The sequence below is a fragment of the Nicotiana tabacum genome, chromosome 20, assembly GCF_000715075.1.
Source record: "Nicotiana tabacum cultivar K326 chromosome 20, ASM71507v2, whole genome shotgun sequence".
Taxonomy (NCBI): domain Eukaryota; kingdom Viridiplantae; phylum Streptophyta; class Magnoliopsida; order Solanales; family Solanaceae; genus Nicotiana; species Nicotiana tabacum.
The window spans coordinates 85990897-86005252 of record NC_134099.1 but is presented as its reverse complement, the minus strand read 5'-3'; the positions used below and the strand labels follow the sequence as shown (position 1 = coordinate 86005252).

The window sequence follows — 14356 nt, the reverse complement described above, 5'->3', positions numbered from 1 at the left end:
AGAGATACTCGTGCCCTTAAACTACCGAGCGAAGTGCAAATGCTCAAAACGGTCAGTCGTCTGGTCGTTACATTAGCTTTGGCATTCTTTTGGACTTCTTCTGAGTGTTTTTCTCTTGGCTTTGGTCCATTGGGGACACCCTTGTCATAAAACATCATGGGAATCTTTAGTCATTTCTCATCAATGCACAAAATCCATCATAATATGTTATCAAGCACCCATCATAATAATTAACATAAATTATAGTAGAGAATTAGATAAGCAAAATATTCATCATATTAAAACATACCCAAAATCCACATCATGCAAGATTCAAGTTTATGTTGTAGAGAGTTAAGAGAGTTAAGAGAGTTATTCAATAGTTACAACACAAAAAAACATAGTTCATCCTAACAATGATTATTAATTGTTGTTTGATCCATTTTCATAGTTACTTCCGTCAAAGGATCTTCTTGGCCCAGTTGGTGACGGAACGCCATCTCCTAGATTGGGTGTCTGCATAATATAACATTAAATACCAAGTTAACATATATTCAGATCTAAATAAGCAGCACATATAAGCCCATTGTATTTTACCTGATTCATCCTTTTTTTTCTATCTTTAATACTTGTGTGTTGTTTCTCCATCATACATATTTTAACAGAAGATAAGAGCATTCAAGCAGCCTAGAGAAATGATGACATAAACTAGGAACCTCAATTCAAAGCAACGACAATATAATTTGCGAACTGACATAATAAATAAACAAAATGTAGTATATCACAAAGCTACATAGAACTGAAAAAATTACTTGCACAGAGGAATACTCAAACCAGAAAAGGAGTCAGATCATTCATTAATATCAATTTTAATGACGTGGCCATCATCAAATGGATCTCTTTCACCTGCCCTACCTTGTTTATTTATAAAAAAGGATTACAATGGAGGGGAATATAAAACCTAACCCCCAATACAAAAGGGAAAACCAAACTAGGGAGAAGGCTTCAGCCATGTTGTTAGTACAGTATAGCATAAATAGAAACTGAAAAGGCCATGAGATCATGTTGCCTAAGTGAATTCTTAGAAATACTCCAGCGCCATCGCTTTACATAATTTATTTGTGGCTTATTCCAGTGAACAGATAGTATAATATATGTTTAGGACAGCATATGTCAACAAAATAAAGAGAAGACTTACCTGTGAAGGAGGCGGAAATAAGTGAGCAAACTCCTCGGGAATATTTTCTATTTTCATTTGAAATAAGCTTGTTAGCGCATTTAATTGTAATCTCATATTTGCCATCTCTTGCACCCATTGTGGAGGTGGAGCACTAGTGCTAGCTGCGCCCATATAAGAACAACCACCTCTTCTTGATGTTTGCTTGAATACTAAAGTTGGAACTGCACCCATGCCTAAGCCTCGAACACAGCCAGGGTGCTCAAGACCAAAGACTACACCAAGCGCGTCATTCGGTGAAATTTCTGCCAGAGTTTTTGGTCTTTGTCTTCGAATTTCTTCAATTCTTTCCTACACGAGAGACAGAATATAATTACAAAAGCCTACTACAACAGACTATGTACTACAATGAGTTAAAGAATTTTCAACTAAATGAAGATAAAAAGAAGTTATTAGCCTTAAATTATAAACCAGAAAGAAGAAATAGCTAAAGATGCCCAAATATACATTCAGATTTCTTGAAAAAGTTATTAAGAAACAGATGTGTAGCCCAAAACACATCTGTTCTGCTAAGAAACAAAATATACATTCAGAAATGTAACCAGAATCAAAGAAGAAAGTGTAAAAGCAAAGGGAAAGTTATTAAGTTTCTGATATCTTCATTTCCTACCTCAATTGGTATCCATCAAAAGCAGCAATAAGCTGCAGCTTAGAGAAGTTGAATGTCCTATTTTCAGTTTCATTCTCCCTTTTCATATTGGTTTAAAAAGAAAACATCTAATACGATTTGTTTATTTTTTTATTTTAAGAAGTACAATCCCAATAGAGCATTTAAATTCATTAATCAGCAATGCTTCAAATGGATATTTGATTGCTGAAATATAATGCAACCATCTCCAAACCAATAGGAGTGTCAATTTTTTTGGAATCTTCCATTTTAAACCTTTTAAGCAACTCTTTTACATACTTCTGTTGATGGATCATAGTTCCATTTGAATTTTATTTAATTTGTAAGCCTAAAAAGAAATTAAGATCACCCATCATGCTCATTTCAAATTCACTCCCCATTAGTTTAGCAAATGTTTTACTTAACTTATCAGTGATTACTCTAAAGATTATATCATCAACATATATCTGAACTACCAAGAGATCTTTACCTTTTTCTTTCAAGAATAAAGTATTGTCAATTTTACCTCTCTTGTAGCCATGCTAAAGCAAAAATTTTGATAATCTTTCATACCATGCTCTTGGAGCCTGCTTGAGCCCATAAAGTGCCTTGTCAAGCTTGTACACATGATCAGGACATTCCTTGCTTTCAAAGCCCGGAGGTTGCTTGGCAAACACTTTTTCCTTTAGATAGCCACTGATGAAGGCACTCTTGACATCCATCTGACGGAGAGTGAATTCCATGTAAGCAGCAAAGGCTATGAGGAGTCTGATTTCTTTCAATCTTGCAACAGGAGCAAAGGTTTCATCATAATTTATGCCCTCCTCTCGACTATATACTTGAACCACCAATCATGCCATGTTCCTTGTAACTGTTCCATCTTCATCAAGTTTGTTTCAGAAGACCCATTTTGTACCTATTAATGATCTGTCCTTGGGTCTTGGAACCGGATGCCAAACTTGACTTCTCTCAAATTGGTCGACTTCTCTCAAATAGTTTATGCCTGAATTCATTCCACTTTTTGTTAAGCGAATTGCTAATCCAACCTTTTACCTTTTGCGGATCACACATAAAGAAAAACCGAGACTTCACAAAAATAATATATGTTAGTTTACTACTGACAGAACTATAACATACAAACTAAGCAAAAGAATTAAAAGGCATTACCACTACGAAATCATTAAAAGCACGGTTCACAAAAGGTTTAGGCATGGATGCTTAACTCTCGAACCCAATAGGAAAGTATCGAGGATTTGTAGCAAGCTGCCCCAAAAATCCTGCAAGAAGGCCGGCTGATTTTCCAATAGGTTGCGCAAACTCATCACATTCTACAATTATACGCGATCCATTCTCCAAGTTATGGACATCCTGAACCTTCAACCTAATAGATTTTATCACTTGACGTTCATCTGCAACAAAATAAAGAACATATAAAAATATTAATCGAGGAAAATAAAATCATTTATAATTTATATGTACCTATAATATCGACAACCCAATCACGAGGCTCTGAGTCATCTGTAACACGTCTACGTGTAGTTGGTTGTGAAGAGACTCCATCAGATGATGAAGATGGAATGTCATTCTGTGATGAGACTCTATTAGTTGATTAAGCTGGAATGCCATTCTGTGAGGAGACTCTGTTAGTTGATGAAACTGGAATGCCATTTTGTGACGAGACTCTATTAGTTAGATGAAGCTGGAATGCCATGAGACTCTATTAGTTTATGTCAAGATACATGAAAGCACCGGTAAGCACTAAGCTACAATTTAAAAAGGTCTTAATAGATTAAGCAGATATATATATTCCAGTACTGGTCTAATAATTTTTACACGGGTGAGGAACTTCATAGAACACTCTCTACTGCGATCTTATGAAGATATTCAGACTGTTAAGACTGCAAATAGCTGATGCTGAAAAGAAGGAAGATATTTAGCAACTGTTTCGACAATCCTTTTTCGCATCAATACGCCATCATTCGACCCCCTTCCTTTTCCCCTTCCACGAAAGGAGGAGCTATCCAAAAAAAGAAACAACCATAAGGGGCTCAATGTCTAATTTGCTTTGAACAAACATTAAATATCTATGAGCTTTGCTCTCTCTCTTTTTGCTTCACTACTTCTCAAATTGACAATGCAAAAATGTGTCAGAAATTTAGATTTCATAAAAATCCAAACTTTCAAAAGGAATAATGTATCTGAATTTTTAAAACTGAACAACTATATGCCTACTCGTCACTCCTCAGCTAAGCCACAAAAGATATGAAAGCCACAAAACTGAACAATTATATGCCTGCAATTACCTGCAAAGTAGATTCCTAACGTAGATAATATCTGCAGGACAGATAATATCAGAAGCTTTCCTTTAATTTTATAAGTGAACTACAATTGGCTTATATAAACGTAGAGATGTTGAATATTAATGGAGGTACAAGCATGATCATGAAGGACAAGTAGAGGTCTAATTATAAACAAGGATAGGTGCAGATCCCTCAAGAGATGGTATTCAAATACATACATGAGACATTCTAACCAGGGTTACAACATTACAAATAGGGTTAGGTTTCAAACATCACTGAATAAGACTAACAATGTCATTATAGAAATTCAGAACAATGAAAACTTTATACTAAGTGGTCTGGTTTAGCTGTACGGGTTAAGAGGGATGATTTGATCATGATGAAGTTCTATTCAGCCTACTAACATAATAGTTAATGTTCAGTCATAGCAGATGCAATTTTAGTCCAATTCCTAAGGGATAACCTGAGATAAGGGAGTAGCAATTGGCAGGTTACATTCAAGAATAGCTTCAGAAGTTCATTAAACCCAGTCTAATTACTTTAAGATACTATCATATACAACTGAGACATACAGATGTGACCAGCGACCATGAAAATTAGGAAGACCTTTACAATAACGTCTCAAGAGATCATTAGAATCAACAGATAGTAGTAGTCTTGAAGTGCGACAAAAAGTCTTCTTTTATAGTTGCAAGCTTGGTAGAAAAAAAAACAAATTAATACTCCAAAATCTAAAATATTTTGGTTGAGGAAAATCTCTCCTAATTAGATTTGGTTTCCTTATTTATTTCCAACTTGTCAACCATCTTTTTCCATACAAGTCTTTCCCATAAATATAAATTCCTTTTGGTGCACTGAGTCCTCCAATACTCATATTCCTTTTAGGATACGGACAAACTCTCCTGGGAATTCCAACTCGCACAGGAATGTCAGCCTTTGCGTTCGAACAACAATCTGTCGGTCTACTATGAACCTGGTTCTCTTGACATTCATCTCTCTTATCTGCAACTCAGTCTAGTAGCACATCAAACTGGATCATGAAACCTAATTCTCAGATATGATTCTATGCTCAACTCAACACTTAGCCATCCTTCCCATATGGAGTATGGAACCCAAGTTGGCCTAAGTTGCATCTTTGCTGTTGGGTGGGGTCGGCCTCCAAAATGTGCGTGTGGCGAGGAAAATAGAGTCCAAATGAAAAATGGAACGTGAGAGACAAAAACTGTGAATTAGAGCATAAATTCCTGCGTTCCTGTTTTTACCAATAACTCTTTCTCTCTTTCTCTCACACGTTTGGTTTCCTCTTTTCTTGAGTGAATCAACAAGAAAAGGGAATATTTCATCAGTTTTCTATTCCTTTCACTTCCTTACAATACTTTGCTAAATGAAAGTTTACTTAATGGTTATATAAGGCGAGACCAACAGATGGAAAACCAATTTGTTCACTCCTTGTTGCTTCTGGACAAAGGTAGCTCTTCACAATATGTGGTCATTACCCAAATTAGTTAAGGGGATAAATTCAGTAATTTTTGCTTAGACCCTCCCATATATAGCAGTCTTTGCGGTACTGAAATATATAACTAAAGCAACTATCCTTTAACTATTCCTTTTTTGCTTCTTGTTCTCACCTTTCTGATACATACTTCAAAAGTAATGTCGCAAAACTTCATACGTTTTCCTACGTGTTGAAGAAGCGTTATATTGTTAAGGGCTTATTTAGTTTTATAATTGTTTTAATTGATCTTATCAAAATAGACTGAGTTTTATATAAGCAGTGTTTAACCATCTTCTCTTTTCTATACCCATCTGGTAGATCCGAAATCCACTTGCTCGGCTAAGTTGGTTTCGTATTGGTCCAATAAAAAGAAAAGCCCTCACTAATAGGAATTTTTATTTCTAAGGTTCGAAGCAGTGAATGGATAGAGGAATAGAAAAAAATTGCCTTATAGCTAAGTACTAAATATTATTTTTGAAAATAATTTAAATGTGATATTGTATATAGATTAAAAAAATTATAATTATCTAATTCAAATCCAAATCAAACAAGTTTAATTTTTTTTCAAGTCTAGAAAAATCATTGAAAGGAGTAAACAATCTATATATATATATATAAATGCAACATGGTAACTTCATATTTACGGCATCAAATTGAAAAGATTAGGCTAACAAAAAAATATAAGAGTGTGAGTGAATCTGATATCCAGTGATATTTTGTTTCTTGTCAAAACAAAGAAGAGCATATAATTAAAGATAATTTATCTTTCTTCCAAACCAATTGATGTCAAGCCCAATGGTGATAGCAGTATTGAAGATTGATTAATAAGAAAAATATGTTCATCATAAAATAAAAATAAAAATTACGAAAAACACATGATAAAAATATTTATCTTAGCTTAGGAGAAATAAACATGCTTCGAACTAGATGTTGATGGTATATACTAGTCTCTATATACGTGCGTTGCACGTAAATATTTTGATCAATTAAAGGGTAGCTCGGTTCAAAAAATTAATTACTATAATTTAGTTTATAGAAGTACCTAAATTACCTCAATACATATTCATGTTAAATAGATGAAAAAGAACTTTTATTTTTGGTAAAAAAAAGAAACGAATATTATTATTAAGAAAGTTTATTACATACTTTAACTTTATAAAATAGGAATTAATTATAAAATTCATCTTGTAGCTGATAGGATTTTATTATAATCTGTCACTAATTATATCTCTGAAATATGATTAGCGAATTTTTTTTTGTTATTTGACAACATAATTTATCCATCGCTAATTTTTCTTCTTCTTGTAGTTGACTTATCTCGAATACATGGCACCTAAACGATTGTTTTGATACAAAATTAATATAAAAGAAGGGGATACATAATAGAACACTAAACTTTCAAAATTATCTTGGTTGTTTTTGTGCTTAGTTAGGCTATCCTCTACTCTTTTGATTAAATAGGCTCAATATTTGTCATTTCAAGAGTTTATATTTTTAATTTTTATTTTATTTTTAAGAACCTATATATCTGTAGTTTTATACGCATCGATAGAGAGTCGTATTAACCGCTAATGCACCTTTCTTTTATCAAATCTCAAGGACTTGGTCTAATCATGAGGGTAGTATATGTGCGTATCCTAAAACTACAATCACCCGTCTTTTGTATCAAATATGTTGAACAAGGCATCGCACCTAATACTAAGGCATACACATTCTAATATGTGTATCAAATATTTTAAAAAATTAATGACAATTCTCAAAGTTAAATAAACAAAATATGCACGTCCCTTACAAATTATTCCTTAATAACTCGTTTATTCCTCGTCCAATAATAAACAATTAATTTTCCTTATATAAAAGACATAAATTGTAAGCTGTAACTGAATTAGAACCCATTACAAATTAGGTATGCTTCCTTTATGTAGTGGCGGTGATTTTCTAAAATCTTGGCTGATTTTAGAGTTTTGTATAAGCAAAATTCTAAATTTTACAATTTTACTCTTTTCCCAAAAAGAATTAAATGTTCAAGGATATAAAAGTCGATTAACATTTCAAGGATATTTTTGTCGTTCAACATTTAGTGTTTTAATATTCGTGCTTTTATAGTAATTAGTATCTATAAACGTGTGTTGCACGTTAATAATGGCATATGATGGTTTAAATATTTATTTATATAAAGGAACAATAAAATTTAATTAATGAGAAAATTTTTATATATAATACTGCAACATCATCTAAATACCGAAAAATATTATTACATTAGCAAAATACGTGAATTCAAAAGGAAAGGACATCATCGGAACTTACATAAATGATCAATTTTAGTCATGTTAAGTAGATAATTATGTATTGTAGTTTAAAGGTATCTAATGTGATGGCATCTTACCGAACACTTCTTTATAGACGGTGTTTTTTTGTATATGTTTCCTTATAATACTTTGGTTATGTAACGACCCGACCGGTCGTTTTGAGCTTTTGTACTTTGATCGCCAGTTCTCGGGTATGACTTGCCCCGTATGATGTATTATGACTGATGTAGATCGATGGTTTTGGTTTTCAAGAAAATCGGAAGGAATTTGAAAGAACAGTCTCAGATGAAAGCTTTGAATTTGAAAGGTTTGACCAAGAGTTGACTTGTTTGTATATGATTTGGGATCGGAATTTTTATGATTTGATTAGCTCCGTTAGGTGATTTATGACTTAGGAGCGCGATCGGAATGCATTTTGGAAGTCCGTGGAAGGATTTGGCTTGAATTGGCAAAGTTAGTATTTTGGCGAATTCCGGTTGATAGGTGAGATTTTGATCCGAGGGTCGGAATGGAATTCCGATAGTTGTTGTAGTTTCGTTATGTCATTTGTGATGTGTGTGCAAAATTTCAGGTTATTCGGACATCCTTTGGTCGGGTTTTTGATCGAAAGTGTATTTCGGAAGTTTTTGGAAACTTAGGCTTGAATTCGATGAGTTTTAGGTAATTTGATGTTGTTTGAGGTATTTTGATGATTGGAACAGGTTTGAATGATGTTATGAATTATGTTGGCATGTTTGGTCGGGGTCCCATGAGGCTAGGATAAGTTTTGGAAGAGTTTTTGGAAGATTTTTGCCGTTTTGAGCATAAGCATGTAATGATCCAAAGGTCCATTTTTAGTTCTAGAGATCGAAATTTGATTTTGAGACTTTCAGAATTTTGATAATGAATTATAGGAGTGATCTGGAAAGTTTGGTCTAATTTCATGAAGTCGCGATTGGGTTTTTGACGCGAATCATGAGTTAATTATTTAACGAGCGAAATGGATATCACACTGAGCAAACGAGCTCCGAATTGAGTTTCGATTTAAGGATTATGTTCGTATCATTATTTGTGACTCATAGGAACAAGAATCATCGAATTCCGAGTTTGTATGGTAGAGTTAGAGCCTTTTTAGTGAAAATAAATATTGCTGGTGCAGCAGGATCTGGTGCGCACCTTTAGCGACCAGATTTGTCACTTTTAGCGACGGAAATGGCTCTTTTAGCGACCAGAATAGGTTTATTAAAGCTGTTGCATTTTTCTGCTCATTTTGACCTTTTTTTGTGAAAGAACACGGCTTGGGGCGATTTTTGAGCAAGAAATCATGGGAAATCTTGAGGTAAGTCACTCGTGATCATTTCTACTCCATAATATTGAATTATCATCGAATAATCCGACTAGATTACATATTTTTAAGGTGTAAATTGGGGATTTGGACCTAGGGATTTGAAAATAAGATTTGAAGATTTGGAGGCCGAATTGTTATTGGAATTTAGTAATTTTGGTATGGTTGGACTCGTGGTTGAATGGGTTGTCGGATTTTGTAAGTTTCGTCGAATTCCGAAGCGTGGGACCAGGGGCCGGGTTTGAGCAATTTCGGGATTTTGATGTTAAATTGGATATTTTCGAGTGGGCTTCGCTCCCTTAGCATATTTTAATGATTATGTACTGATTGTGGCTAGATTTGGAGCATCCTGAGGTCGATTCGTGCGGGCGAGGCATCGCGGGCTAGATTTTGGACCGGATCGAGGTAAGTAATGATTGTAAATACTTTCCTGAGGGTTTGAAACCCCGAATTATACGTCGTTGTGTTACTTTGAGGTGACTTGCAAGCTGGATGACGAGCGTGGGGTAGAGCACCGCTGGGGATTGTGACCTAGTCCATCCCGAACGAATATTTTAATGCGTATTTGATAGTTAATTGTTTGACATTATTATATTTTTGGGTTGTATGCCATGTTTGGGGCCTTGTGCCGACTTGTTGAGACCCTTAGGGGCATTTTTACTATCTTTCCTCACTCTATTTGTTTGAAAGCATATTCTCAGTCATGTTTTACCTGTTTACTGCTCAAATCTGACTTTATCACTATATTCTTAAAATGTGGAAATTGTTTTGGGTTGAGTTCCCTGTTTTACTGAGATAGACCGAGGGTCTGATTGTGAGATTGATGACTGAGATAGACTGAGAGTCTGATGGTGAGGTTAATGACTGAGAGAGGCCGAGGGCCTAGTTGTGAAGATTATATATCTATGGATCGGGCTGCACGTAGCAACAATGTGTGTGTGTATATATATATGGATCGGGCTGCATGCCACAGCGATACTTATATGGATCGGGCTGCGCGCCACATCAATATAGCGCTTGGGCTGTAGGAGCCTCTCCGGAGTCTGCACACCCCTAGTGAGCGCAATCGACTATTTATATGGATCGGGTTGTGCGCCACAACGATGCATGGATCGGGTTGCACGCCTCAGTGGTTACTTTGATTTCAGTTATTGTGAGAGATATACGGATCGGGCTGCACGCCGCATCGGTTACTATATGGTACCAATTGAGCGTGAATGCTAAGTGCGAGTACTGATTGGTAAGAGTTGAGTCACGAGTGACAGAGAGGCTAGCCCGAGGGGCGATAGATATATACATGCATATGAGTGATGTTTTTGCCTCAGAGGCATGTTTATGGACTTATTGATTTCACTCCTCTTTAAAGTGAATTTCTATCGAATATGTTGATTTATCGACTATTTTCACTCATCTTTATATTGAGCCTCTGTCGGAAAGTTGAACAAATGTTTTAAAACAACTTTTCTTTAAACTGGGGTTTATGAGATGTTCAGAAATTAATCACTGATTTGGCATTGGTTATTTCCACTGAGATTTTTAAGTTATGAAGTGTTTATGATTACTGTTTTGCTCGAGGAGCTGTTTTACAAACTATGTTTTGCCCGAGGGTCGATTATGGCTTTAATCTCTATTATTATCTTAAATGGTATTGAACCCCTACCAAAACTGCTGGAAAGTATTTCAAAATGAGTTTTACTAAAAGCTGGATTTTAAAAGGGAAGATTGACTCGTATTATGATTTGAAGGCCTGTTGTATTTATTGAGCCTAACATGAATGTGGATTCATTGTTTCCTACTGCTCAGCCTTTATTTACTCTTATTACTTACTGGGTTGGAGTACTCACATTACTCCATGCACCTCGTATGCAGATTCAGGTATATCGGAACCCGATAGCGGGTGTTGATAGCTCAGCCGCGGAGTCATCAGAGTTAGCAAGGTGGCTGCATGACGTTCGCGGAACTGCCTCCTTCCCCTCATTGTTGTTACTGTATTTAGTATATTTTTAGACTTTTGTTGTATTCAGACCTTGATAGTTGCTCATGACTAGTGACACCCCGATGTCGGGCTGGTATTTTATTCCGTACTATTATTCCAGGATTTTATTATGAAACATTGTTTAATTTAAAGACTTAAAAATGACTCTTAATGCTTAAAGGGTTAATGTGAGTGTTGTGTCGGCTGACCTTGTCTTCACGAGAGGCGCCATCACGACCGGGCCGGTTTGGGGTCGTGACAGGTTATTTCTGCCATAATCAGAACTCATGTTGTCGATATTGATATCTCTGTTGAAAGTGCAACATATAGTTATTCGCATAAGAAAATATATTATGGTAAATATAGTCCAATATTTAGGATCTTTGCCCTTGTGCTTTATTTATTATAACTACAAAACATAAACATACTGAAAATTATTTTTACACAAATTTAGAAGGATATTCTTTAGTTTCGGAAGACGAAAGTTAAATTCGGGGATAAACACATACTTAGGAGCACATTGATCAGTATCATAAGTTTTGCATGTATGACGTTATTGTCAAAACTTCTATATACCGTATGTGTACTATTACATAAGCTATTCAGCGGATCTAAATTTGCAGTAGCATGACTGGCATTAAAATCATCAAAATCAACCTATATGCAATGAAAGATCAATTTTAACTTAGTCTATATATATATATATGGTCACAGTAACATACTTAAGAAATAATGAACTTGACAACAAACATGTACGTTAGAAGACCATTTGGTATTAAAGTATTAAATATTCTTCTTGGTAATAACTGTTGGTATCATCTTCTGGTGAGTCAAAACTAAAAAGTGTTTTATTTTTACCATAAAACTTAGCAATCAACATTTTATTTAGTTGATCAACAAATTCATTCCTACTATCTAAGATAGCTCTTTAATTTCAATCATGTAATTCTCCTAAATTGCTTTTTAATCTAATAATGAAAATATTCTCCTTATTAAATGCGTTATTATTACCATTGGGGTTGATAACCAAGTGTTCTAGAAGAACCAAATCATCTTTTATTAGATGTTCTTCTTCGTTTCCGACACGAAGCAAGAAGTTACTGAATGTTGAATCTGTTCTTACTTTTATATTTCTTGTCATTTGAATATTTTTCATTTGAGGTCATAAGTATAATTAAGGCAAGCTAGCTTTTACGGTTTCTGATATCGTCAATTTTTCGTATTTGACAGAAATCACCTCCCTAAAATCTTTTTTTAACTTGAAAAATAAATTTACTCATATGAAGATTTTAAAAAATAATCTAATTGGATTCTCTTGCTAAATAATTAATTAAATTTTTTGATTATTTGGTTTAACATAAAGTATAATTTATTTTCTATTGATTTACATTCTTAATAATAGTTCATCTCATATTTGAATATTTAACCGTAATTATAATTTTATCCACCATAAATTATTTTTAAAGAGTAAAAAGATCAATTTGACATTCCACTTTTAGATCTTTATGTTTGCAAATCATTAGTAGTATTGGCTCTTACCAATCTTTTTTTTCTCACACATTTATATTCTTAAAAATTTTCTTAGTTGTTCTTTAATAATTGGATATATTTTTCTACATTACACGAAAAATTAATAATAAAAAAATATTATTTGAGTAGAAAGCAGTTCAGATATAATATAATAATATATTATTGCAGGGATTTTTTTCTCAATTTCAACGCTCTATGCAATCCTTTTAGCATTTCTTTTATTTTTTCTTGGTATTGAATATTATAGAGTGGTAATGTATTACCACCACTATGGAGGATTCTTATGAAATTTTATTTTTATTAAACCTTCCTTCATATTTTTAATAAGAATCTAATAGATAAGATTGTATTAATTTTAAAATCTTAAATATTAAAAAAAATTAATATAGAAGTTATTGTAGTTCAAAAAAATACTATGTCATTTTCGTGTGAGTTCTTCTGTTTAATATTTTAGGGTTATTTTGGTCTATTCAATATTATATTTGTGCTTTTATAATAATATAAGCTCTCATGTTTCTAAATGGATTTAGACAATATAATACGTTTTCAAATTAAATTAGCAATAGAAATTTTTTAAGAAGTATATCGTAAAAGTAATAGGATTACATGTCTAATAATATATCCATATCCCGAAAGTAATTATACTAATAGAAAATCTAACATGTTCCTAAATTTATTAGGTTTACATGCTAATATGTAGTATTATATATCTATGCCCGAACATAATTACACTAATGGGATTTCTAAAGGTAATCATGTAGGATTCCTAACGTGTAGTATTATGTCCTAATACTAATAGGATTACAAGGCTAATGTCTAGAATTCTGGTTATGTCCTTTTATTATGAGTTATTATACTTTAGATGATTGTTGTATTATTATATATATAAATTTATCTCATTAATTAACTTTTATTGTTCACTCAAATAAATAAATATTTAAACCATCACGTGTTATTATAAAAATTGAATCCCCAAAAATTAAAAGTTAAATTATTGAAATAGCATAAATTATTGAAATAACCTTCTAAATAATTTCAATGTACCTTATTTAATTATTTAATAATATTAAAATAAAAGAAAGTGACTTTTGGACATTTACGAAACGTCCTGTTAAGGGGATTCTTGGACTTTTCATAATAGTGTGCTGACATTGCGTAGTATAAATTTGATTCTTTTATATATGAATTTTAGTAGCAACATACATTGATTTTTTTAAATAAAAAGAATAAAATCTAATTCATAAAGATAATCATGTAGGATTCCGAGCATATACTATTATGTCCTAAACTAATAGGATTACAAGGCTAATGTTTCCGATTATATCCTTTTATTGTAAGTTATTATGCTTAATATTAAAAGGTTATTTTTGTAATCCAACATTTTATTCATGCTTTTATAATAATATACATACATATATATACATACATACATATATATCTATATCTATATGTTCCTACTTTTAGTAAAGTACTAGTTTCTATGAACGTGCGTTGCACGTTAAAAATTGCACATAATGGTTTAGGGAATTATTTTTATAAAGGAACATAATATTTTAAGTAATGAGAGAATTATATACAATACAACAATAATTTAAATCCC

The 14356-nt window shown here is 33.1% G+C and overlaps 1 protein-coding gene across 1 annotated transcript; it reads right to left on the bottom strand.

Annotated features, from left to right (window-relative positions):
* Positions 1 to 402: 402 nt before the first annotated feature.
* LOC142174448 (uncharacterized) lies at positions 403 to 3788 on the bottom strand. Its single transcript, XM_075240242.1, has 6 exons — positions 3714 to 3788; positions 3303 to 3408; positions 3055 to 3232; positions 2877 to 2949; positions 1178 to 1507; positions 403 to 495 (listed from the first exon to the last, which is right to left on the bottom strand). The coding sequence occupies exons 1-6, from the start codon at positions 3786 to 3788 to the stop codon at positions 403 to 405; spliced, it is 855 nt and encodes a 284-aa protein (XP_075096343.1).
* Between the last annotated feature and the right edge of the window lie 10568 nt (positions 3789 to 14356).

Excerpts from the sequence above, each read along its gene's own strand:
- LOC142174448 (XM_075240242.1), bottom strand. The coding sequence starts at position 3,788 with ATGCGAAAAAGGATTGTCGAAACAGTTGCTAAATATCTTCCTTCTTTT. Across the intron at positions 3,233-3,302 it reads TTGGGTTGTCGATATTATAG|ATGAACGTCAAGTGATAAAA; the intron begins GTACATATAAAT and ends ATTTTGTTGCAG. Across the intron at positions 496-1,177 it reads TATTTCCGCCTCCTTCACAG|ACACCCAATCTAGGAGATGG; the intron begins GTAAGTCTTCTC and ends TATATTATGCAG.